The 22,890-nt window shown below is 40.1% G+C and overlaps 2 protein-coding genes across 3 annotated transcripts in view; both read right to left on the bottom strand.

The window, feature by feature from the left end:
• Positions 1–7,245, bottom strand: part of tars3 (threonyl-tRNA synthetase 3) — a 38,002-nt gene extending 30,757 nt beyond the window's left edge. The window contains exons 1-3 of one of the 2 annotated variants that reach the window (XM_034148381.1): positions 6,430–7,245; positions 1,167–1,259; positions 736–923 (exon numbers count right to left, since the gene is read on the bottom strand). In XM_034148381.1, coding sequence (XP_034004272.1) covers positions 736–923; positions 1,167–1,259; positions 6,430–6,750 — 602 coding nt within the window. In that variant the 5' untranslated portion in view covers positions 6,751–7,245. The remainder of the gene's footprint in view (positions 1–735; positions 924–1,166; positions 1,260–6,429) is intronic. The other variant, XM_034148382.1, reaches the window with a different exon arrangement.
• Positions 7,246–9,507: 2,262 nt separating this feature from the next.
• Positions 9,508–21,155, bottom strand: LOC117496716 (alpha-2,8-sialyltransferase 8F-like). The gene is made up of 7 exons (XM_034148452.1): positions 20,977–21,155; positions 13,849–13,923; positions 13,598–13,672; positions 12,757–12,901; positions 11,303–11,415; positions 11,117–11,209; positions 9,508–11,039 (listed from the first exon to the last, which is right to left on the bottom strand). The coding sequence occupies exons 1-7, from the start codon at positions 21,075–21,077 to the stop codon at positions 10,562–10,564; spliced, it is 1,080 nt and encodes a 359-aa protein (XP_034004343.1). The 5' UTR covers positions 21,078–21,155; the 3' UTR covers positions 9,508–10,561.
• Positions 21,156–22,890: the final 1,735 nt, after the last annotated feature.

Genomic DNA, 22,890 nt, shown 5'->3' with positions numbered 1-22,890 from the left:
TGGTAACTGACCCAGGCAGTGAATGCAGCAAGTCTAGTATCAGCCACCTGGGTCAGATTAAAACTGCTCATCTGACTCAAGGTAATGGATGTTACATTAGTGCTGGATATAGAAGAAAATGTGATAAGTGTGGTTAATAGCTATCCATGTTTGTGTCTTTAGCCTGTACAAAAAGAAATTTTTTTTTTTTAATTATTTGGCGGCCCACTTGCAATGCCTTCGCGGACCACTAGGGGGCCGCAGCCCACAGGTTGGGAACCGCTGGTCTAGACTAAATAATAAATGAATGAATTGATAATAAAGAAATGTAAAATAATATTAACAAATATTATAAAAGGAAAAAAGGATTATTGTATTTAAATGTATATAATAAAGCTGAGAAAGTGAAGAAAGCACAATAACGAACTATTATGCAAAAACTTGGCAGCAAAAAAGTGAATAAGTGTGCTCTTGAGTTTGTGTCTGTTCTTAAGAATAAATCCCAAATCAGAAAAAATTTATGACATCAACATCTTTGTATAAATTGTATGAGTGGGCTCATGAAAAAATGTATTCTTAAGAACGGTTGATAAATGAAATGCTGGTGAGAAAAATCACGTCAAAGAGAGTCAAGTTTCCTTCTAAGATGTCTGCTTGTATAATTAGATGAATTAACTTATTATACTGGTCATATTGGCAGTCAGTAATTGAAGCTACAATGAGTGGGTATGTCTGTCTGTTAAATTAAGCACTGACCTGATGTTACAGGCCAGCTGGTACGGGGTGGTGACCCAGGCTCTTCCCTCCACCTTTCCTCCGTCAGGCAGCTCCACACTGATTGGTTTACTGTTCTTCGCTCTCTCCTCCAGCAGAGCATCACTCTCTCTCTTCAGCTGCTCGTACAGACCGAGGCGCTCTGCAACGAATCCTGGCAACGAATTCTGCTGCAGCGGAAAATCAACAAACAATCACCATCGAGAGAACGCTTTGGTAAACTAATTTAGAAAAAGATCAGAGCGTTGCACCTTGTTTCCCCATCCTATGAGAATATTCACATTATAATTCCTATGTTTTGATAAAGACAGGGACTATGGTGAATACAATCTTTGTGATAAGCTGAAATATAATGATTTGTGTCCCTGTTGATACTGATGTTTGAACAGAGGAGTGTATCTTGTTTTAATCACCTCTCTAACAACACCTCCCTTTGCTTGACCCTTGTCCGGCTTCTTCTCCTTCTTGTTGTTCCCGTCACATGATTTGGTATCCGCCGTTGCCACCTGTCAACAAACAGAGAGGCGTGTGTGTTAATTCAGAGATGGAAAGTGTTAGAAAAATATCACTCGTCACTGGCTTGATCTTCAATATCAGGATACATGTATTTATTATCCTTGCAAGAATGGAAGTACTCATCGCATCCAAAGCTGCATGGGACAAATAGTTCCCAGAACAGTGTCCTTGACAGGGACAAGAGGGAGTTACAGTCACAAGATGCACGAATACCGGTTCAAAGCAGTGTTTAGTTCAGATTAGCTAAGGCCTGCGTAAGCAATAATCATATGTCTATCTCCATAGAGGCTGAATCATCATGTTAATCACATAGCTATCATATGCCTAAAACAGTCCTGATGCTCTTCTAGGTAATCATACATCCTGTCATGTACACAGCTACAGTTGGGGTACCTTTGTTATCATGTGTACTCTGATATTGGAAGAGGACATTCACTATTTTCCCAACAGAAAGTCACTTCTTTGATACTGCACTTTTCTTTACATTCACTTAAAGTGGACCTATCATGCTATATTTGAATAATATAGTGTAGGACCATACCCATATAAGGCATATTTATACTTTTTTTTTTTCAAAATACCAAACAGATCATGCATTTTAGCCATGCCTCATTTTGCTCAATTTGAAAAATGTTAGCTCTGTTTTTGCAAGGGCTGATTCTGTGAGAACAGCACCACCTACAGGCCTGGCATATGTACTACAGCGTCTCCAGCGCTTTCAAACGGCAATAGCCGTGGCGGTCTCCTCCTGATTGGTGGAGTTGGCCCAATAGCCGTAGCGCCACTGTCCTGACGTCAGGACAGTGTTCAAATCTGGATCAGTTTTTATCAGATCCGTTGCAGCCCCTTTTTTAGAGATTTGGGTATGGAGGAAAATAGAGAGGGTTGTGTTTTCTGACACTTGGTGAGTTCCCTGGAACACCGGGGACACATATTCATGTATAAAAGACGTACAAAAGTGCATTTTGCATGATAGGTCCCCTTTAACAGATGACAGAGTAAAAATAGGGGAGAGAGAACATGCAACAAAGGTCCCAAACCAGGAATCAAAGCGGGACGTTATGGTTGTAAGTATTGCATGAATTTGTAACTACTTGGTTACTTTTAACATAAAAAACATACTATTATCCTAGCATTGTTAAAATAACAATCCAGAATTAGAACAATAACTTTTAGCACATTTTTACAGAAGTGGATTTTTTTGTTGGCATAAGTAATAATAGCACCGTGTACAAATACTCCATTACAAATACAAGTCCTCATAAGAAGTTAAAGGGTATTTATTCTTCAGAAAAGCCCATTTTAGAATAATATGTGTAATATTATAACTCACTTAATCTCTTGGAGTTTCCAGCTGGTAAGGAGGAGTACAACAAATTCAATTGTGAATAAACTTGTTCTATTTATTTCTACTTTCACCTAAGTATATATTCACTATTCACTCTGTTGTTTAAAGCTCCCATGTCATGCTTTTCCGGTTATTACCCGTCCCCTTGTGTGTTATGAAGGTTTTTATGCATGTAAACGGTGTGCAGAGTCAAAACCCTCAAAGTACACCCTGTAGCGAGTAAAACTCTAACACAGAAAATACCTCCCCAAAACTCCTCGTTGGAGATACGTCACTGCCCATTTGATTCTTCCGGGTACCGCCTGATGTCATGCGGTACCCGGAACGAAATGGACCAATCCCGAAGAGCTATGGCCACACCAGCAGCGGCGTGTTCCTCCTCCAGAGGTTCGAAGAACCGGCATTTCACAGACGAAAGCTTCCAAAACATTGCCCAGTTTGAGGCCGGATATGCACAGCTTGTTTGGACCGTTTGGAGCAGGGGAAGATCTGGGTATACAACCTGTAAGTTTGCATTGTTATTTGTGTATTTATCAAACAAGACTGTTTAAATGTGTAAACTGTGTTGGACTGCTAAGCCATTGACACAGTGCTAACTGTGCTAACTAAGTTGCTAGAGTTTCCATATATCAACTCTAATATCAGCAGATGGCCTTGCATACATGTATCTCATAGCAGGAGAATGTCTGCATTCACACACAAAATACCTATTGACAGTATACTCCGGGTGATTTGCCGTGCGGTCAGTCGCGAAACGTAATTACATTATAGCTGGCGTAGCGTGTATGCAACCGATCTAACACACGGAGCTAGAGCTAGTTTTGGTCGGAAAAACATTTTTGTGATGCTACGTTGCTAGCGTTTAAATATATCAACTACAATGTCAGCAGATGGCCTTACATGTTTGTCATGGCAGGAGAATGTCTGCAGTCACACACACGGAATACTCATACAGTATACTCCGGGTGATTTACCGTACATTGTGACCGTACATATACTGCATGTAGCTAACGAGGCTAGCTGTATGCTAGCGCAAAACAATGTATTCATGCAAGTTACATTGTATGGTAGCAGAATACCCGTATACGATTGCAATTATAAACACGTTATTGCTAGCCTAATATGAACCACTAGCTTTTGTTCATAGTAGTTTTATTACACTGCATTATAGTTGCCTTTCCTCCAAGCTAACGTTCATATCGTGTTAGCTACCAAGGTAAACAAAGCTAGGTTAGCATATTAGCAGGCAAGCTGTTCATTACACAACTACTACTAACGAATCTAAAACAACTAAGTTTCTCTAATATTTTGTGATTTGCATTTGATTTCGTCCAGCCAGATCCTGGCGGACAATCCATGACTTCTACTACTACTGAGGCCTCGTGCTAAAAGGCACCGCACCGACTGTGCGCAGGCAAGATGCGAGGAGGAGGAATGGATGATATACCGTGTGTATATATGTATATTTATGTTCATTTTGTACATTTCTAAAAATAAAGTTTAATGGAAATACTTAGTAGGCCTATCCTTTCTTCCCTGAATTCATATATAGCAAACCATGATTTGATTTCTCATCAAACAGTAGTAGTTTATAACGGGTAAAAATAACTTACTCTTTGTTATGAGCCACAACGGAAAGACAAGGAGACATACACGAGTTTACAAAACCACGGCACATTTATTGTGGTAAATGCAGAGATAGGTGGTTGAGAGGATCGCAGAGTTAGTCTTCCTGCAGCCGCTTTGGAGAGAGACTGTCCGGAGGTGTCCGTGATCGTGCTGATTAGCCTCTTCAGCTCCACCCCATCGTAAGACAAAGGCCCTGGGGCTGTCACACTCTTCTATAACAACAGTTAAAAATATATATGTATATAAAATATACGGCTGTACCGACGCCATGATAAGACTGATGTTACGCTGAGAGCAGCCAGGAAAAGCACTGTTAGACATGGGCGCAGCCTCTCTGGTGGTTGACTAATCAGAACGAGTGGCCGAGCTGACCAATCGGAGCACACTAGGCTCACAGGGAGGGGGGGGGCAAGAGCTCCAACGAGTCGTTTAGTGGAGAAAGTGAATACTGCTGAATACACATGCTTGACAGAGATGCTGTATGCGAAACCAATGTGAGTTTGGAAAATTGCACAGTATAAATCTATTTTAGTATACCTCAACAATGTAATTATGATCAGTGGAAATGGCCATGACATGGGCCCTTTAATAGAATTGCAGCAAGATTGCATCACTATTACTGCTGAGTCACATTATTATTAATATAGCTGTGGCGTATTTAAACCATGCACACAGTGTCACTCTGAGTGTGGAAGCTATTTCTGGAAATGAGAGGGTATAGTTTCTCATTCTGGCTTCACTCAACAGAGGCCCACTACTCATAAAGCTGCAGCACCACTACCACGAATAATATCACACAATTAAACTGAGAATTCAGAATCAGAATCAGAAACGGCTATCTGTGTTTTCAGTGTTGTTTTATTTTTATGTATGCACCACGACACCTAGTCAAATTCCTCGTACGTGTAAACCAACCTGGTAATAAACCTGTTTCTGATTCTTATTACCAGGTAGGTTGTCACATTCGAGTGGAATTCTTTGCCAAATGATTTTAAGGGCTGTACGAAAAATGTTATGTTTAAGAAAAAGTATAAAGAAAGCATATTTAGACAGTATGAAGTTGACTTTTGATTGTGTTCTGGTTTTATGTTTCAGTATTTGTAAGCAACTGTTATTTTTTGTAAGAAGGGGCAGGTAAAATAAGATATTATTCTCCCTGCTCCTTTCCACCATGCGCTTTTAAAATATAAATAAAACAGTACAAGTGTACATGTTTTGTTATCCGCCGTTGCCACCTGTCCACAAACAGAGAGGCATGTGTGTTAATTCAGAGATGTAAGAAGGGGGAGGTAAAATAAGATGTTCTTCTCCCTGCTCCTTTCCACCATGCGCTTTAAAAAATAAAACAACCAGTATAAGTGTACATGTTCTGTTGGGCCTCTATCTCCAGCTGCATCATTAAGAAGGAGACTCTCCCTGAAAGCTCGTGCATACGGGCTGGCAGGGGCGGACTGGCCATTGGGAATACCGGGAGTTTTCCCGGTACCGAAGTGGGCCGGTCGGACAATTCACTAGCACCGCCTCTGCCCAGGTGTTCCCAATGCCACTCAGCCGTGTTATAAGGAGAAACTGGAGGAGAATGCCGGAAGACTCTGCTCTTTGGATGATCTCTCTGCTGTTTTTTTTAGCTATAGACCCCATTACCACTGGTCATTTGATGTGGAGGACCTGGTAGTCAAGTTTTCGTGGCTTCATTTTGTTTCCCATAGGGTTTTGGTTTGATTTCTGGTCAGGGGAGGGAAGCTCTGGGTCCTACGGCCCGTGGCGTGGCTGGCTCGGGCCCCCTCCTTCTTTTTGTTTCTTTTGGCCAATCCTCCAGACCTCGTTCGTTTGCCGGATGGCATGTGTGAGTAGCGGCTGTACATTAAATAAATGATCGCTACTAAGTACTGTTTTTTGTGTGTTTTCTTTTATGTTGCGGGTCTCCCCACGAGCCACTACCACGGAGTAGGGGGCGGGTCGTAACATATATGTTCTACTTTCTTGTTTATTTCTTGTCTTTTAATTTGTATTGTACAATGCCTTGTCATTTTATGCTGCTGCAACACAAACATTTCCCAAATTGGCATCAATAAATTACTATCTTATCTTATGTGTGGAATAAACAAATCAATAAATAAATAATAACATTACAAATATAGTAAATTACAGGATGGCAGTATTTACAATTATGTCATTACTACCTTTTTCTCAGCCCGGTTGTTGTTCTGCTTCTCCTTGTTGTTTTGCTCCTTGTTGGTGTGTTTCTCCGGAGCTTTTCCCCCCTTCTCTTGTTTCTGCCCCCCCAGCTGCAGCTCCTCCTTCAGAGCCCTCCGGAGGTGCAGCAGCCGGTACCGGAGCTTCTCATTCTCCGTCCTCAGGCTCTCCAGCTCCGGGGAAACCTCCGCACCAGCACCGGCATCCAGACCCTGACTCAGTCCGTCCCGAAGAGAGGATATTTCTCCCGAGAGGAGCCGTATCTGCTCCTCCTGAACGGCCAAACGTGCGGCCATGCACTCCGCCATCTTTAAATGACCACCCTTTAAGGTGACAGCTGACTTCCGGTGACGTTGTTTCAAGATTCAAGCAACGATTTGGACTTGATATTGAATATTACTGGACATGTTCTAATCTACAAGAAGAGACTATTGGCCATTTATTTTATGAATTATTGTATAGTATAATATTGTGGTATGATGTAGAATGTTTTATTAGGAAAAAGACGGGACAAAAGGTTCAACTCCAGGTCAAAGACATTCTTATGTACTCCAGGGAAGATAGTATGGATGCAGATTTTGTCGTTTTTGTGCAGTTAATTGTATTTTTAGGGACATTGCATATCCATAAAATGAAATGGGCTGACTCCAAACCACATTTTGTAAATTTCTATCAAGAATGTAAACAATATATTAGCACTATTAAAAATATTAGGAGTAAGAAGGCAATCAAAACAAATTAGATATTTAAAAAATATTTAATCTGAAGTATCAAAATGTATTTTTCTTTATTTACCGTATGTAATGTCTTGTTGCTTTGTATGTCTGCCCCTGGACTGTGTCTGTTGTATATCAAATGTATGATGTGCATGTATGACAATTGAATAGATGAATACAAAATAAAAAAAACTATTCAAGGCTTTTATTGTCATTCGAACATAGCTACAGTGTAGTTACGTCGTTTAAAATCTTAGGTCACAGGCTCCTCCAACAGTGCAACACAATAAAACAGATAAAATAGTGCAAGTAAATACAATAGAATAGAAGTAGTGTCATAAGAGTCTCTATACAAGTGATAAATAATTTGTAAGTTGTACAACCAAGCATGGTTTGTTTTTCATTTTAGTTTCCACATCCCAACCAAAATCAGATAAAACAACCAGCAAATATTACCCAACCTTTATGCAAGATATGAAAGAATAATTCCTCTTTTTGGTGGCCTATATATTGTATTACATTTTCGAAATATTTTGTTTTTGTTCACACATTTTTATTTTTGCGTCATATATGTATATGTTTTACACTTCCCCTATTGGTTTATGTTAATACATCAACAATGTAACAATGAAAACGTTGTATTTACACAATTTCCTGAAGTATTCTTCGTAATAACTAGCAAACTAAAGATCATGTACATCCACTGCACACATAATCTGAAATAACAACTCATATTTCTCGCATCAAATGACATCAAAACGCATTTTAATGGCCAAACTAACCTTAAAATAGGCATTTTCTACCGAGAATAAAACGAAGGTCGGCCATGTTTTTTTATTTCTGCGGAGAGAAAGTTGAAGATCACGTGACATAAACGCCAGCCATTGGAAATGAATGGTGAAAAAAAACGTAGGGATCCTACAATTTCAGAGGCGTTTTTGTAGAAATACTACGTCCCAAGTTGTGGACCAACGTAGTTATTACACGTTTAGATGTGAGACTGGGTTGGGTATATTTATACGTTTCTGTTTTCAAAATACCAAACAGATCATGCATTTTAGCCATGCCTCATTTCGCTCTATTTGCTGTTCTCCAGCCCTGTTTTTGCAGGGGGCTGATTCTGTGAGCTGCAGCTGACCACGCCCCCCTGCAGGAGAGGGGAGCCGCTCTGATCAAGTCAGAAGAGGGGGAGAAAAATAGATCTCCGTCCTCCGTATTTTATTATAGCCTATTATTATATAGAGTCGTTATTCATTTGTTTTAAAGCTCAATAAATAACAAAGAAGACCTTTGACCGGCACTTTTCTAATTTTGTCCGGAAGATTTCAACTTTAACGGACATTTTGACCGGCGAAAGAAAACCTAACTGAAACTCTGCCGCACGGTCCCCTTGTTCCTTGGAAGAGGCGGAGAGGTGGGTGTTTGTCATCTGCTGGTGGACTAACCGGAGAGAATTACAGTGCTTGCCTCGACGGGATGGATTGCATTGAATTAAAGCAGCAGGAGCAAACGCTTGCCTCGGGGAGGGAGAAAAAAAGCCACAGCTGAGAATAAACAGAAGGGTAACCATGGTAACCATGGTAACCATGGTAACCATGCGCGGGAAGTCTTATTCGCTGCTTTTGTGGCAGACTACAGCGCCACTTACAGGCCTGGCATATGTACTACAGCGTCTCCAGCGCTTTCGAGCGGCAATGGCCGGCCGTGGCCCAACCCCACATTCCCCTGATAGGTGGAGAGTTGGCCCAATAGCCGTAGCGCCACCGTCCTGACGTCAGGACAGTGTTCAAATCTGGATCAGTTTTTATCAGATCCGTTGCAGCCCCTTTTTTAGAGATTTGGGTATGGAGGAAAATAGAGAGGGTTGTGTTTTCTGACACTTGGTGAGTTCCCTGGAACACCGGGGACACATATTCATGTATAAAAGACGTACAAAAGTGCATTTTGCATGATAGGTCCCCTTTAAGTTAACCCAGAGGAACAAATTGTCCTTTACACTTTTTTTGTTACTTTGAAGATTTAGATAAGCTTGTGCACAGATGGAAGGCTGACAGGCAGGTAGGCCATCCAGTTATTTTAGCCGGGCCGGCTCAGATGATTGGTCGTGCTTTTTACAGCGCCACGGCTTCCACAGATGACATTTTTGTATGTGTTTATTGTCAAAGCATGTAATGTATTCATTGCTATCGGGATGTTAAGAGCATTCCATGGAATATAACAAAAAGTGTTTCTGAAGTGAATTACCTACCCCACCTTTAAATACAATTTTGATGAATGTTACGTCCCCCTAGGGTAGAGGAGATTAACATACACCAGAATGGAATTGGTAATAATTATAAGTCGTTTTATTATATAGCAAGGTGAAACAAAATGGAAGGCACACAGCCTGAACAAACAAAAGGACCAAAAGGGCGCCGACTTAACTACGGAACAAACAAAAGGAGCCTGTTTGCATACAAAGAAATAGATAATAAACTAAATAGTAACTAAAACCCTCACTGTCAAAGTGGTACAGACTAAAATAAGGAAGCTGAAATGAAACACAGCTGAAGTTAAGTACAACAGTCACACAATACTCACACAGTACTAATCTAATCGAAGACCACACAAGTTAACCACTGTTAAACCGATTTACACACGCAAACTAGAGCAATTATCGAGAGGCATCCGCTCACACAGAGCCTCCAGAGTGATCACAGTCCACTGGCTTTGTAGTCATCTCCAGCAGGTGTGCGCCAGCTGTGTGCTGCATTTGGAGTGCGTCGGGCCGGCGGGCTCCAATCACAATCTTTGGGAGGCGGACCAGGAGATGGCAGCCAATGACGTCAGGGCACCCGCACAGCTCATTTACATATAAGACAGAAGACAACCGGAAAGGCAGCAGCCGTAACAATGAACTTGAGTATTTCCATTTCATGCAACTTTATACTATTCCATCACAACATTTCAGAGTGAATATTACATATTTATGTATTTGTATCTAACTGAAATTCCTTTACATCTCACAATGTGTCAGTAAACACACATCTTTTCAAATATCGGAACCTTTCCATGACTCAAAGTTATATTTTGAATAACCATTTCCTTGCAATTTTGCTGGAAAAAGTAAAAGATGATTATGACTATTATTATGGCCAAAATGACAATACTAATGACTATTTATCAAAGTTGAGATCCTAATTATTTATCAAATGTATTAATTGGTGTAAGTGACAATATATCCTATTGCACCTTCTGGTATAGCCCTCTGTTCAGAGGGTCTAGGAACTGATATGGGGGGAGAGTGAGTGGATTGGATTGAAAAGGCATAGTTTAGAGACAAATTCTGAGATCAACCCTCAGTCCACCAGGAAATGTCCCGATTCTTCAGATGCCCAGTCTCATCTGTCTCTGGACCTGGGAACTAATTTCTACCCGGTCGACAGTTCCCCAGGTGAAGCCTGAGCACACCTTGACTGTGCAGCTGCAACAACAGGTCAAACTCAGCAGGCATGGAGTGGACAGTCCATTTACCTTTTTTATCATCGTAATAGTGGTTTTTCACGGCATTGAGTTCAAATGGATGATTACTGAAGGGCCAGAAACCGTACAGATGCACGTTGGCACAGTGTTCCAGCGCTATGTTAACCATCACTAAGCCGGTGCTGAGTCGGCCTCTGGTTAGGCCTCTGGAGCTCCAGAAGAGGGCCAGACTCTGGAAGTAATCAGGGTTGAAGAACATGGGCTGAATGGGACTTTCAAAGTCCCTAATGCTGTATACTGCCCTCAGGCACACCGGAGTGGTGCGTGCATTGGTGAAGGGGGAAAGAACCATAATGGATTTGCCGTAGCTATGTAGACTCTCCACAAATGGACGGCGTGGCCCCATTAGATCTCCATACCTGAAAATAAAAAGATGTCAAGCAACAACACCAAGGGAACACTCTATTGGTGCAGTGAGACTCATTTATTTACTCACTCCTTCGTCAAAATGCTTGGGTTGGCTGTCACAAGGTCAGTCTTGGTGCCCACATGTTTCTCATAGCCTTTTCCCAAAGAAGGTAGGTTGCATCTAGGCATAACAGACGAGTCAGAAATGATTATTTACAATTATTCTGTGGATTTATGTCGCAATCAGCCTTTCAGTCCTCTGAAGCTTTCTCACCTGATAACAAACTGAGCCGAATCGATCATCTCTCCACAGCTGCTGTTTGTCAGAATCCCTGAGTTCCCAACAACAGCACACGTGTCCCATTTTTTCTTTGGAAATGGATTCTCCTGGAAATAAAACCAATGTTTAAAATCATTTTTTTGTTACAGAACAATAACATGCATATGATTATATCATGTTTGTGAATGAGCAAGAGCCATGGGGATCTTTGTCTGGATCGTGTTTGCAAATCCCCTACAACAGTATCAACATGTGTTGTGTGAGTATTTATTTAATGTACAATTGAGGTGTTTGAGTTGCGTTATTGAATTCCTACATTCTTTTACGATTTTAAACGTACTGAAACAGCGCACCATTCTCAAAAATGACTGACTATAGTGTATCTGAGATCAAAATCAGAGAGTTTGAAGCTGCGGTTTGAGCTAGGGCGCAGGTAGTAGGGGGGTTGGAAGTGTGCAAGGGGCCATTGGGCCCCCAACTCTACGCCCCTTGGCCAGATTTGGCGTCGCAGCTGATCTCACACAGGGAAATATAGCCTCTGTATTGAAACCATCCCAGTATCAGGAGCAGTGGGCTGTATACTGGAACCTGAAACCTGAAACTTACTCTGAATCTGTGACTGTTTTCTTCTGAACTATTCCGGTTAGTCCTGACAAAGTTGTTGTCTCCATGGATCAGACAGTTGATATCTAAATGAATGCAAACTTTGTAGACTGGTGTTGTCCTCGAAAGGGTACTGGATGCTCTTTTTTCTGGTGTGAAGCCAGTTACAAATTTGAGAATGAATGAAAATCAAAAGCCGAGTCAGTACCAATTTTCTAAAAACTAGAATTATTTCACATTTACAAATTTGCAATTATTGCAACGGACAAGCCAAATCAAGCAATCTGATTGGTTCTTAGCCGTGATATACTGAGCGTATACCACGGGTAGAATTGTAAGTTACTTTTCACAACAAGTCAGTATCCCTCCGCGTCTGAGAAAAACTGTATACAGTTGGGCTGAAAAGCAAACTGCCTGCAGTTTGCTTTTCAAACTGGAACAAGAAAGCAGCGCTTCGCGTCGGGCCGAACCACGCCCCTTAACTGTGATATAATGGCCATATACCACGGCCTGTCGTGAGCTATTGCTTAATTATATCATTAAAAGCAGGTCATGCTGTATATTGAAATAGGATTGTAGTTTTTTTTTTAGCATTCGTCAGATTAAGAGGTCCTCACTTAAAATCTCAGTTTTATTATAGAAAATCATAATTCTGTGTGTGTGCGTGAGTGTGTGCGTGCATGTGTGTGTGTGTGTGTTTTTGAAAGGGTGGTCATCGGTGGTCGTTTGTATCAACCAGTCACCATGTAACTAAACATCATTTATAATCTCTGAGCCCTTTAAGGAACAATAAAGACAACAAGCAGAAGATGCTGTGATACTATCAATGAATGAAAACGACATACCTTTATGAAGGTGCTGAAAATCTCTGGAGTCACCTTGAGGGTCTTCTTGTTTTCCACAGCGTACACAATATTTGATCCCACTGGAGTGTTGGCCTGGGTAATGATGGCCCTGTCAAATCCCTGGCACTGACTTCTCAGTTGAGAGCTGGGGTAACACAAGGACTTTGTTAAAAACATCCAAGTCAGGAGTTTTGTTGAACAGAAAGCTAACACAGTTTGTACAGTATATAAAACGTATTTTCTTTCTTATAAGGATTTTTATTCCATAATCATCCCAGTCTCTCTGTTTTACCAAACTCTCTAACTCGTGCTACATTTCTTACGATTTTTGGCCACTTTTTCAATTACATAAGAAAGCCAATGGATTCAGTTGCAAATTGTTGAATGAAATCGCTTCTTTTACCTACTTTTAAGACCTACTCACTGAATAGTCCCAAACTGTGACAATGTTTAGCGTTTATACAATTGCTGACTGCAGGCCCGCCCTTCCCTACACGCAGATCACGCAGACAGCGTGGGGCCTCACCTCGCGGAGGGGGCCTCACCTCGCGGAGGGGGCCTCACCTCGCGGAGGGGGCCTCACCTCGCGGAGGGGGCCTCATCTTATTCGCAAATCCGGCGCAATTAAGCGTGCCACAGTTTAGCCGGCGCTCCACTAGCACCCCGGCCGCCCGTCTGCGGCGCTCGCGAAACAGAGGGCCTCATCACATAACTTTGCGTGGTTCCACAAGTTGGCTGACTGTATCTCTTCCCCTGAGAAACAGCAAATCTTTGCCTGCATGGACTATTAATGCAATTCTGGCCAAAACCTTTTAAACAAAATGTAATCAAATACAATTACCTGAGGTTTCTGTAATTATCTTCTTGCTTCTTCCAAGTTTTTGAGTAGCGTTCTCTTACTTTTTCAATGAGCGCCCTGTCACACACACACACACACACACACACACACACACACACACACACACACACACACACACACACACACACACACAAACACAGTCAGGTGTGTGACCCCTCGTGATAACTAGATCTGATGAAGGCATTAACAGAAAGGTCCCTTCAAGGAGAAGCATGGAAGGTGTTTGCTCTCACCTGCATCCTTTGCAAAGGTCAGAGGGCCAAGGGGGGATTTTCTTGGGTGAAGGTGGTCTACTTGGTACAAGATGGCTGTGCAGCAAACAAGAGAGAAACAGCATAGCACATTCATTTATACATAGTGCACACCAAAAGGCAAATGAGCTCTATGATGGCAGGTGTGGTTTATCTAAATCAAATCAAATCAAATCAAGTTTTATTTATATAGCACATTTTTAAACGATTTTTGGTCGAGCCAAAGTGCTGTACATATAATAAAAATACCCTACAGTAGAGACACTTTACAGCAAATACAACAGTACAGTTTGTGCAGAATATCAGTATGAGAAAAAACGACACCCTCTGTCCTTAGACAACAATTAAACAACAATTAAACAAAAGTCCACAAATACTGTAATGGAAAACAAAAATCATCATGTTCAGCACCGCATGTATAAGAAACCACTTCTAATTAAAAAAAAATATTGCATTAAGTAAGAAAAAATAAATACATTTTGGATTAATTTACAAAACGTTGAACATTATAAAAGTGCAACTCACACTGAGGAAAAAAATCTTACTCAGGAAAATAGACATGCAGTGTTTTTAACCATTTTATATATTTAAAAATCAGTATGTCCAGTGTAAAATATTTCAGAAACCTCTGAGTGTGAGAGTTATTTTTGCAATAAAAGGACGCTAAAATAAGAGCACTACCTTGCTTGATGCCAATGTATCTAAGAGATGCCACTGGGAGTCTTGCCTCACTGAACTGCAGATGTCAGCTGCTTTTGTCTTGGGTTAAGGGGCCTTTGAACACATCTTTAGGAAGACTTTTTTAAATTATTTTTAAGAGGGGGATCAGATCTCAAAATGTGCCAATGTTTACAAATACATATTTACCAAACTCTCAAAAAAATATATAGCACCTACAAACCTTTTTGATAAGGAAATCTTTCTGTTTTCACAGTTCTTTGTATACCCTCATTTGGAAGTACTTCAGCTTTAAAGCATGTGGCAGATAAGCCTTTGAACATACTAGATGTATATCACTGCCAAGATGATCAACTATCTAAAGAGGTCTGATAAGCCAAGCTGAACATGTTGAATAAGTGGCAGAGCCCGTTGAAGTCATTGATAATGGCAGTTCATTTTAGACAAATTAGTTAGCAAGTAGAGAGACACAAGTGAGGTAAGCCATCATGTCGAACTGTCAACTGGGGGGGAGCCTCGCTGCGGGGAAACGGCGGACCTCTGTCGGTGCAACTTCAATGATGAAAAACATATAAAATGAAGGGCGGTGACGGCCGTCAGCGAATCGAGCCGGCCCTTGACGACCGTCTGTTCTGTGATTCTCCAGATTCTACAGATGGCCAGTCCGCGGAGGGTGGAAAATACATACCGGAAGTAAAAAAAAGCCACGGGACGGTGTTCCCACGGGAAACAAAACTTAAAATATTAAATGAAACAATCTCATCTCTTAAAATGCACAACTTATTATGAATTAAACATTCACAAACTTATAATTATGTTTTCACATGTTTAACTCTGATACATATGCACGCAACGAACAGAAGAGCGTAGGGCAGAATTAGGAGGGAATTCCGTCTCGAAGCGTTTGTGCACCGTTTTGAAATGCCGCTCTAAATGACCCTTCTTAAAGCCACGCTCGCATTGCAGATGAGACAGATGGACTTTGAATTGGAATAAACAAAAAAATAATCATCCTCCCACTCAGAGTTAAAATTATATATGTTGGGCTTTTTTGCTTCTGCCATTGCGGTCTTGTGTGTGTGCGGACTGTCACTTCTGTTGACACGGACAATGTCAGCTAACTAGAGAATGCAATTCCTGAAGAAATTGCTAGTGGGAATGCTTTATGCTGAAAAGCTGATGCTAAACTGCTATGCTGAAATGTAATGTGTAAGAAGAAAGTGAAGAATTTAGATTGAAATGATACATGAACACTGGGGGCTTGAATGTGAGATGAGAGAAGAAAATAAAGTAAAAAGGCTTGGAAAAGCAGCAGAATATTTGAACTGCAAACTTTTGAACTAACTTGATGTTGAATGATTTGTCGCCATGCCAACCACATTTGATGACATCCCATAATACGCTTAGATGCGTTGATGGCTGCATCGTTACCAAACCTGTGAAGTTTTGGGCCATTTGGAGCATTTTCACTGAAGTTATGAGAAAACCGTGTTTCATGGCGAGCATTGTGTTGCCATGCCAACGGCAATTGAAGAAATCTCAAAACTGTCCCGTAGATGTCTTCACGGCTGGACTATTAGCACACATGGGAAGTTTGATCACTTTTTGAACATTTTCATCGGAATTATAGCGAAATCGTCTTTTATGGCGAGGGATGCGTTTCCATGGAAACGGCATATGATGAAACCCCATAATTGATGTAGAGCTGTTGAGGGCTGGACCGTTAACCATTATCTGAAGTGTGGTGCTGTTTTGACCCTTTTCATAGGCGTTACAACAACATCGTGTTTTATGGCGAGGGATGCGTTTCCATGGAAAGGGCATATGGTGAGATGTCAGATTTGACGTAGAGATGTTGAGGCATGGAGAGGTGATATACAGGTGAAGATTGTGAGACGACCGGACCGTGTCCATTGGAGCTACAGCGACATCGTGTTTTATGGCGAGGGATGCGTTTCCATGGCGACAGCCTATGGTGAGATCTCAGATTTGGCGTAAAGCTGTTGAGGCATGGACCGGTGATATACAAGCGAAGTTTGGGGGACGATCGGACCGTGTCCATTGGAGTTACAGCGACATCGTGTTTTATGGCGAGGGATTCCATGGAAACGGCATATGACACCCCATAATTGACGTAGAGCTGTTGAGGGCAGGACCATTAACCATTATCTGAAGTCTGCTGCTCTGAGCATGTCAGTTGGAGTTATGACATCATCGCGTTCCATGACACAGGTGTTTATATTTGAGCTAACGACGTGTCCAGAGATCAAAGGTTTCCATGGTGATCAAATAAATGTGGCAAAGGCTCAAATTTGTTGAACCACACATTTGTAACAGGTTTGTTAATTGACCAACAAATATGAACAGTTGGAAGTTTATTGGATTATTATTAGGATTATTTGTAGGTCATTGAAAAGTAGAATCATTTAGAAAGATGTGAACATTGAAGTTTCTATTTATGAAAAGCTGACACTATTACATTATTCAGCTATTTCAGGACATCAAGGCTATACATGTTTTTTTAAACCTTTTCTTTTAAATATTAAGCTTTTTCTGCATTTTTGTAGCTAAAAGCAGCTACCATTCAGCTAATAACATATTCAGCTTTTTCTGCATTTTCAGCTAAATTCAGCCACAAATGTTCACAGTTTACAGCATTTGCATGCATTTTCTGCAGGAAATGCATTTTCTAGTTTTCTAATACTTTCTCCTCTGTTTATTTTCAAGGCTGGGTGGTGACATTTCAGCTCTCCTGTTGCTATTGCATCTCCTGCCCCCAACGCCCAGAGGCCATAAAAAAACTGCCAAGATAAGCTCAGCACAGGCGGCAAACCATCTTGTAAGATTTCTTAAGGTATTTACCATTAGATTTTTGTGCTAAACATTTTTTTTTTGTGTGCTATGGTTGTATGTAAGAAGTGTTGCAGTTGCAGTTTGATATAAGACTGCAAGAATAAATCTTACTCCTTATAAGTAAGTTATGCTAAGTAGTAACTTTTTATATATATATATATATATATATATATATATATATATATATATATATATGTACAGTAAATGTATATGCATTTGTCATTCAAACTACAGCAGGGAGCCAGCCTCACCACATTCCTGGAGAAAGTTGAAGCAAGACAGCCCTTCCTCCTCTGCATTGGTGAGCAAAGGAAGAAAATCCAGAGGTTGGTCATCGTTGTGGACCACAAACCCATACCATGCAACGCTCAGACCAATCTTGTGTGCTCAATTCATTGCAGTATTTTCATAGCACTGACCATTTTGCAGTTGATATAATGCATGATTTGTTAGAGGGTGTTGTATAGTATGAGCTAAAGTTTTTCTTTCAGTACCTAATGAAATGAATGGTTGCATCTCTTTGAATGCACTGTCAGACAGGGTACAGATTTTTAACTATGGTTACTTGGAAGGTAAAAACAAACCAAGTGCTTTAAAACTTGATGACAACAGCAAGCACTTAGGTTTAAACGCCATTCAGTCATTGTGTGTTCTCCGCAATACCCCACTTATCTTTGGCGATGTGGTTGAAAGAGAAAATAAGTATCGGAACTTTTTGCTCCTTTTGTTGCAAATAGTTAATATTGTTTTCTCCCCTATCCTGACTGATGGAATGATAAGTTACCTAAAACATTTGATCTGTGACCACCACAACATGTTCAAAGTGTTGTTTCCTATATGTATTACACAAATTGGCCCTCTTATCCATATGTGGTGTATGCGATTCGAAGCAAAACATAATTTTTTTAAAAGGTCTGTAAAAAAATTCAAAGACCTTACAAAATCTCTCTTACCTGCGGCAAATGGCTTTTTATTATGAAAACTATTATTTAAAAAGGTTTGAGATTGGTCCTTTAAAAATTAAAACAATAAATAGCTTGGAAGGTGCAGAATCAGTGTCAGATGTAGCATTTAGATGCATTTTCAGAGGTTTCAACAACAAGATGGGTCAACAATTATGGCACTGAATACCAAATAGATCTATACATATGCACTGGAACATTCCATTACCTACCTGTGTTCATGAAAATACGCAAAATCATCATTCACGAGCAGCGTGCTTTCATAATTGGTTGCACTGTTCACACGCTGTACTATGATGATCACTTTCATGCCTACTGTATAGAGGACCAAAGTAATGAACATGTTGTTATTTGTATTGACCAGCTCACCTGTTAGACCCTTTGATAGGCAATACTGTACGGAAAATGAGAGAGCATACATTGTTCCATATTGCTGTGTATTTTGAAATGTATTTTAAAATGCTTTTGTGGTGCGAATGTTTGAAAAAGAAATCTTGTTTCAAACAACTTTAGCCTACTTTATTTTTTAGTTATTGTTATACTTTATTAGAGCTTTATTTACACCTTAAAGTGTTAACATATAATAATAATAATAATAATACATTACATTTATAAAGCGCTTTTCCTGGTGCTCAAAGCGCTTACAAGCAAGTAAAACAGAATAACAACAAAAGTAAGAAGTGCTAAGCTATAGTGGAAAAAGGGCAAGGGGTTAGTTGATTAGGAGTTGAAGGCAAGAGTGAAAAGGTGAGTTTTGAGGGATTGTTTGAATGATGTGAGAGTGTTGGCGGATCTGACGTGGCTGGGGAGGGAGTTCCAGAGTGTGGGGGGGGGCTGCAGCGAAGGCCCTGTCACCCCAGGTCCGGAGCTTTGTCCTGATGGGCTGCAGTAGGTTAGCTTCAGCAGACCTGAGGCGACGGGTGGGGGTGTGTCGTTGGATGAGGTCACAGATAGGTCTTTTATTATTATTATCATTATTATTTATTTTTTATTTTTTATTTTTTTCTTGATTTCATTTTTGATTTGATTAATCTGTGTGAATCTTTGCTGTCCTGTTTTTTCACGCTTATCCTGTTGCTACTTTGTACATCTGAATTTCCCCACAGGGATTAACAAAGGTCCATTTTATCTTATCTTATCTTAGATATGAGTAACACTTTCGTAGTTAATAAACTATTATGTGATAGAGTTAATATTTAACACCATGCAAGCGTTGAGAAAAACTAACACTGGTTAGTGTTACGAAGAGTTACATTTGAACTCCAAATAGAGTTAATAATTACTCTGAATAGTGTTAAGAAACCAACTCAAAAGAGTTAAATTAACTCTATGTGGTGTGGACCCATATAGACACTGTCAAAGTGTTGAAATCAAATCTGACAGTGTTAATTTGGGGATGCTGATTTTGCTGTGATTGAATCAATAGTGCAGTGATAAAGGACAAAATGGACAATTTCTTCACTGAAATGTTGTAAAAAAGGAATCAGGAGTGGAAGAGGTAAAGACGTGATGGCCTGGATTTATAAGCTTTTTCCTTGTCAGCAAGGTTCTTTACTGTATCTGGTATAACTATTGTGCAACATCTGACAGACCGCTGAATTTAATGACCGGTTATATCCTGGTTCTCGTTATGAAAATGTTGAAACTATTTACTCGATTTGTAAATGAGAGCTGCAGAACCAGTTTTACATATTGAGATTTGTTTTAGGTTGTATAATATTTAATGTTTAGCAATGACACAAGTTGACATGCACACATTCTGGTCTTTTATTAAAAGGCTGCCTGGTTTAAACAACGTCAGACAGTTGAGGGCTATTGCATTACGTATTTCAATTTTTAATGGAGAGATAAGCAAGCAAATTGTACAAGGTCATGTGCACATGTATGTTTATGTGGTTAAGGTTGTAGGAGAGTTTTGTTAATGTTTAAATAATAATAATTTGTTAAGGTCTTTTCAGGAGAATATTCCTGTCTTTAATGATAGTATGTGAACTGAGTGTAATGAAGTGTTTTAAGTTTGAAAGTCAAAATTCTTCTTTGATATAGTAGTACATGTAATTAGTTTAAGGCACAAAAAAACGGTATTGTATTGATTATAAAACGCTTTTGCTTTTAACTAAAGAAAATATATTAATGTATAATTAAAAATAAAATATTGTTACTTTTTACTCAAATAAAAAACCTTACTTTGATCTAATAATAATAATGAGGTTAGACCAAAAGGAAAAATGAAGTTATAACAAAGTAACACATGGTGTGTTGTTTTCAGAATGAATAATCGTATTACATTTCTGTCCGATAGAATCAATATCTTTTCCACCAAATCATAAAAAAAGATTTGGGATGAACTAAAAACAATTAGCTCTAACGAATTAGCAATAAATGTTTAAGTTGGTCCACAGTATAATTTTTAATTCAGTGATGAGCTATAATCAATGTTTATGTCTTAACGGCATTTTTACAGCTTCTTTAGCTTATAATCAGGCATACATGTAATTTAAATTGAACTGATTGCCAACATTGTCAAAATGCAACAGATTTCCCTGCTAGTATCTTTGCTCCTTAGTTTTGTGGGATGAATCATGCTAGATTTTTGTACAAGTACTGACACGCTTACCTGTTGTCCGAAATGGTCCAGAAGGCAGTGGTCAGCAGGCTCCCCAAACAGAAGAGAGTGATCATCAAAGAGATAGATAACTTATCATGGTGTCGCTTCATCCCGATCTCTTTCTGCAAACACACTCGTCCCCTCACCTCCTGTCCACACACACCTTGTATCTAGATGTCAAACTTTGGACTCTGCTCTCTCCTCTGTTTGTAGCCTATCTTCTAATAAAGTGGATCACATCAGTCCTGTTCTGAAGTGTAGTGGAAAACTTTATACAAGTGCATACTTAAACTTTATATGTAATGGCAAACTCTATATGTAGTGCAAGCTTTATATGATGTGCAAACAAACTTTATATGTTACCTAATATGGTAGAATACTATGCAGTAGTTCCATGATGATGTATTTTAATTCATGTCCTTTGTTCAACTTATGACTAACCTTAAGAATGTCTGGGGGTGAGACACAGTGTCGTGAGCAAGCTCCTTAAGAGCATCTGTGTGTCAGGCACAGTGTCTTGAACAAGTTCCTGTGTTTGTTCCCTGTCCTACAATGAGTTCCTAATTTCCCAGTTATAACTGTCTTTGACCCACAATGTGTTCCTGATTTCACACTGGCTTCCTGTGTGTCAAAGAATAGATTTCAAAATACTGCTGCTGGTTTATAAAGCACTGAATGGTTTAGGCCCTAAATACATTTCTGATTTTAATTTCTGATTTTTTATTCATGTACTTTTTATTCATGTATTTTTTCTTTTAAAGCTCCCATGTCATGCTTTTCTGGTTATTACCCGTCCCCTTATGTGTTATGAAGGTTTTTATGCATGTAAACGGTGTGCAGAGTCAAAACCCTTAAAGTACACCCTGTAGCGAGTAAAACTCTAACACAGAAAATACCTCCCCAAAACGCCTCGTTGGAGATACGTCACTGCCCATTTGAGTCTTCCATTTAGTTCCGGGTACGGCATGATGTCATGCGGTACCCGGAACAAAATGGACCAATCCGGAAGAGCTATGGTCACACCCAGCGGCGCTGGCCGCACCCTCTGCCAGCCTAACATTTACTGTTGGAAGCTCTGGTTCAGTTCACAATCGATCCAGTCATGCCAATGCCAAGGACCTGTTTCCTGAAATGTGAGGAGATATCTGAGCTGTTTGTCCTACCGACGGAAGAACCGCGACGAAGTCAGTGGTTGAAATTTCTTTTTAACACTGTTCCTTCAGAGGTTCGAAAAACGTTACTGTGTGCGCGGCATTTCACAGACGAAAGCTTCCAAAACATTGCCCAGTTTGAGGCCGGATATGCACAGCATTTGAAACTGAAGGACGATGCTATTCCTAGTTTGTTTGGACCGTTTGGAGCAGGGGAAGATTTGGGTACACAACCTGTAAGTTTGCATTGTTATTTGTGTATTTATCAAACAAGACTGTTTAAATGTATAAACTGTGTCGGACTGCTAAGCCATTGACACAGTGCTAACTGTGCTAACTAAGTTGCTAGCGTTTCCATATATCAACTCTAATATCAGCAGATGGCCTTGCATACAGTACATGTATCTCATAGCAGGAGAATGTCTGCATTCACACACGAAATACTCATAGACAGTATACTCCGGGTGATTTGCCGTACGGTCAGTCGCGAAACGTAATTACATTATAGCTGGCGTAGCGTGTATGCTACCGAGCTAACCAATGGAGCTAGACATGGGTTTGCTCGGGAATTATTTTTTTTTATGCCAGCTACAATGAATGTAGCAGACTACCCGTATAAGATTGCTATTGTAAACACATTCTTGCTAGCCTAATATGAATCACTAGCTTTTGTTCATAGTGGTTTTATTACACTAAACAAGCCCAGCTTACTGGACTAACGACGTTGCTAGCGTTTAAATATATCAACTACAATGTCAGCAGATGGCCTTAC

The sequence above is a fragment of the Trematomus bernacchii genome, unplaced genomic scaffold (genome assembly GCF_902827165.1).
Source record: "Trematomus bernacchii unplaced genomic scaffold, fTreBer1.1, whole genome shotgun sequence".
Lineage (NCBI taxonomy): Eukaryota > Metazoa > Chordata > Actinopteri > Perciformes > Nototheniidae > Trematomus > Trematomus bernacchii.
Note: the sequence above shows the minus strand (reverse complement) of the source record. Positions and strands in the feature narration are given on the sequence as shown.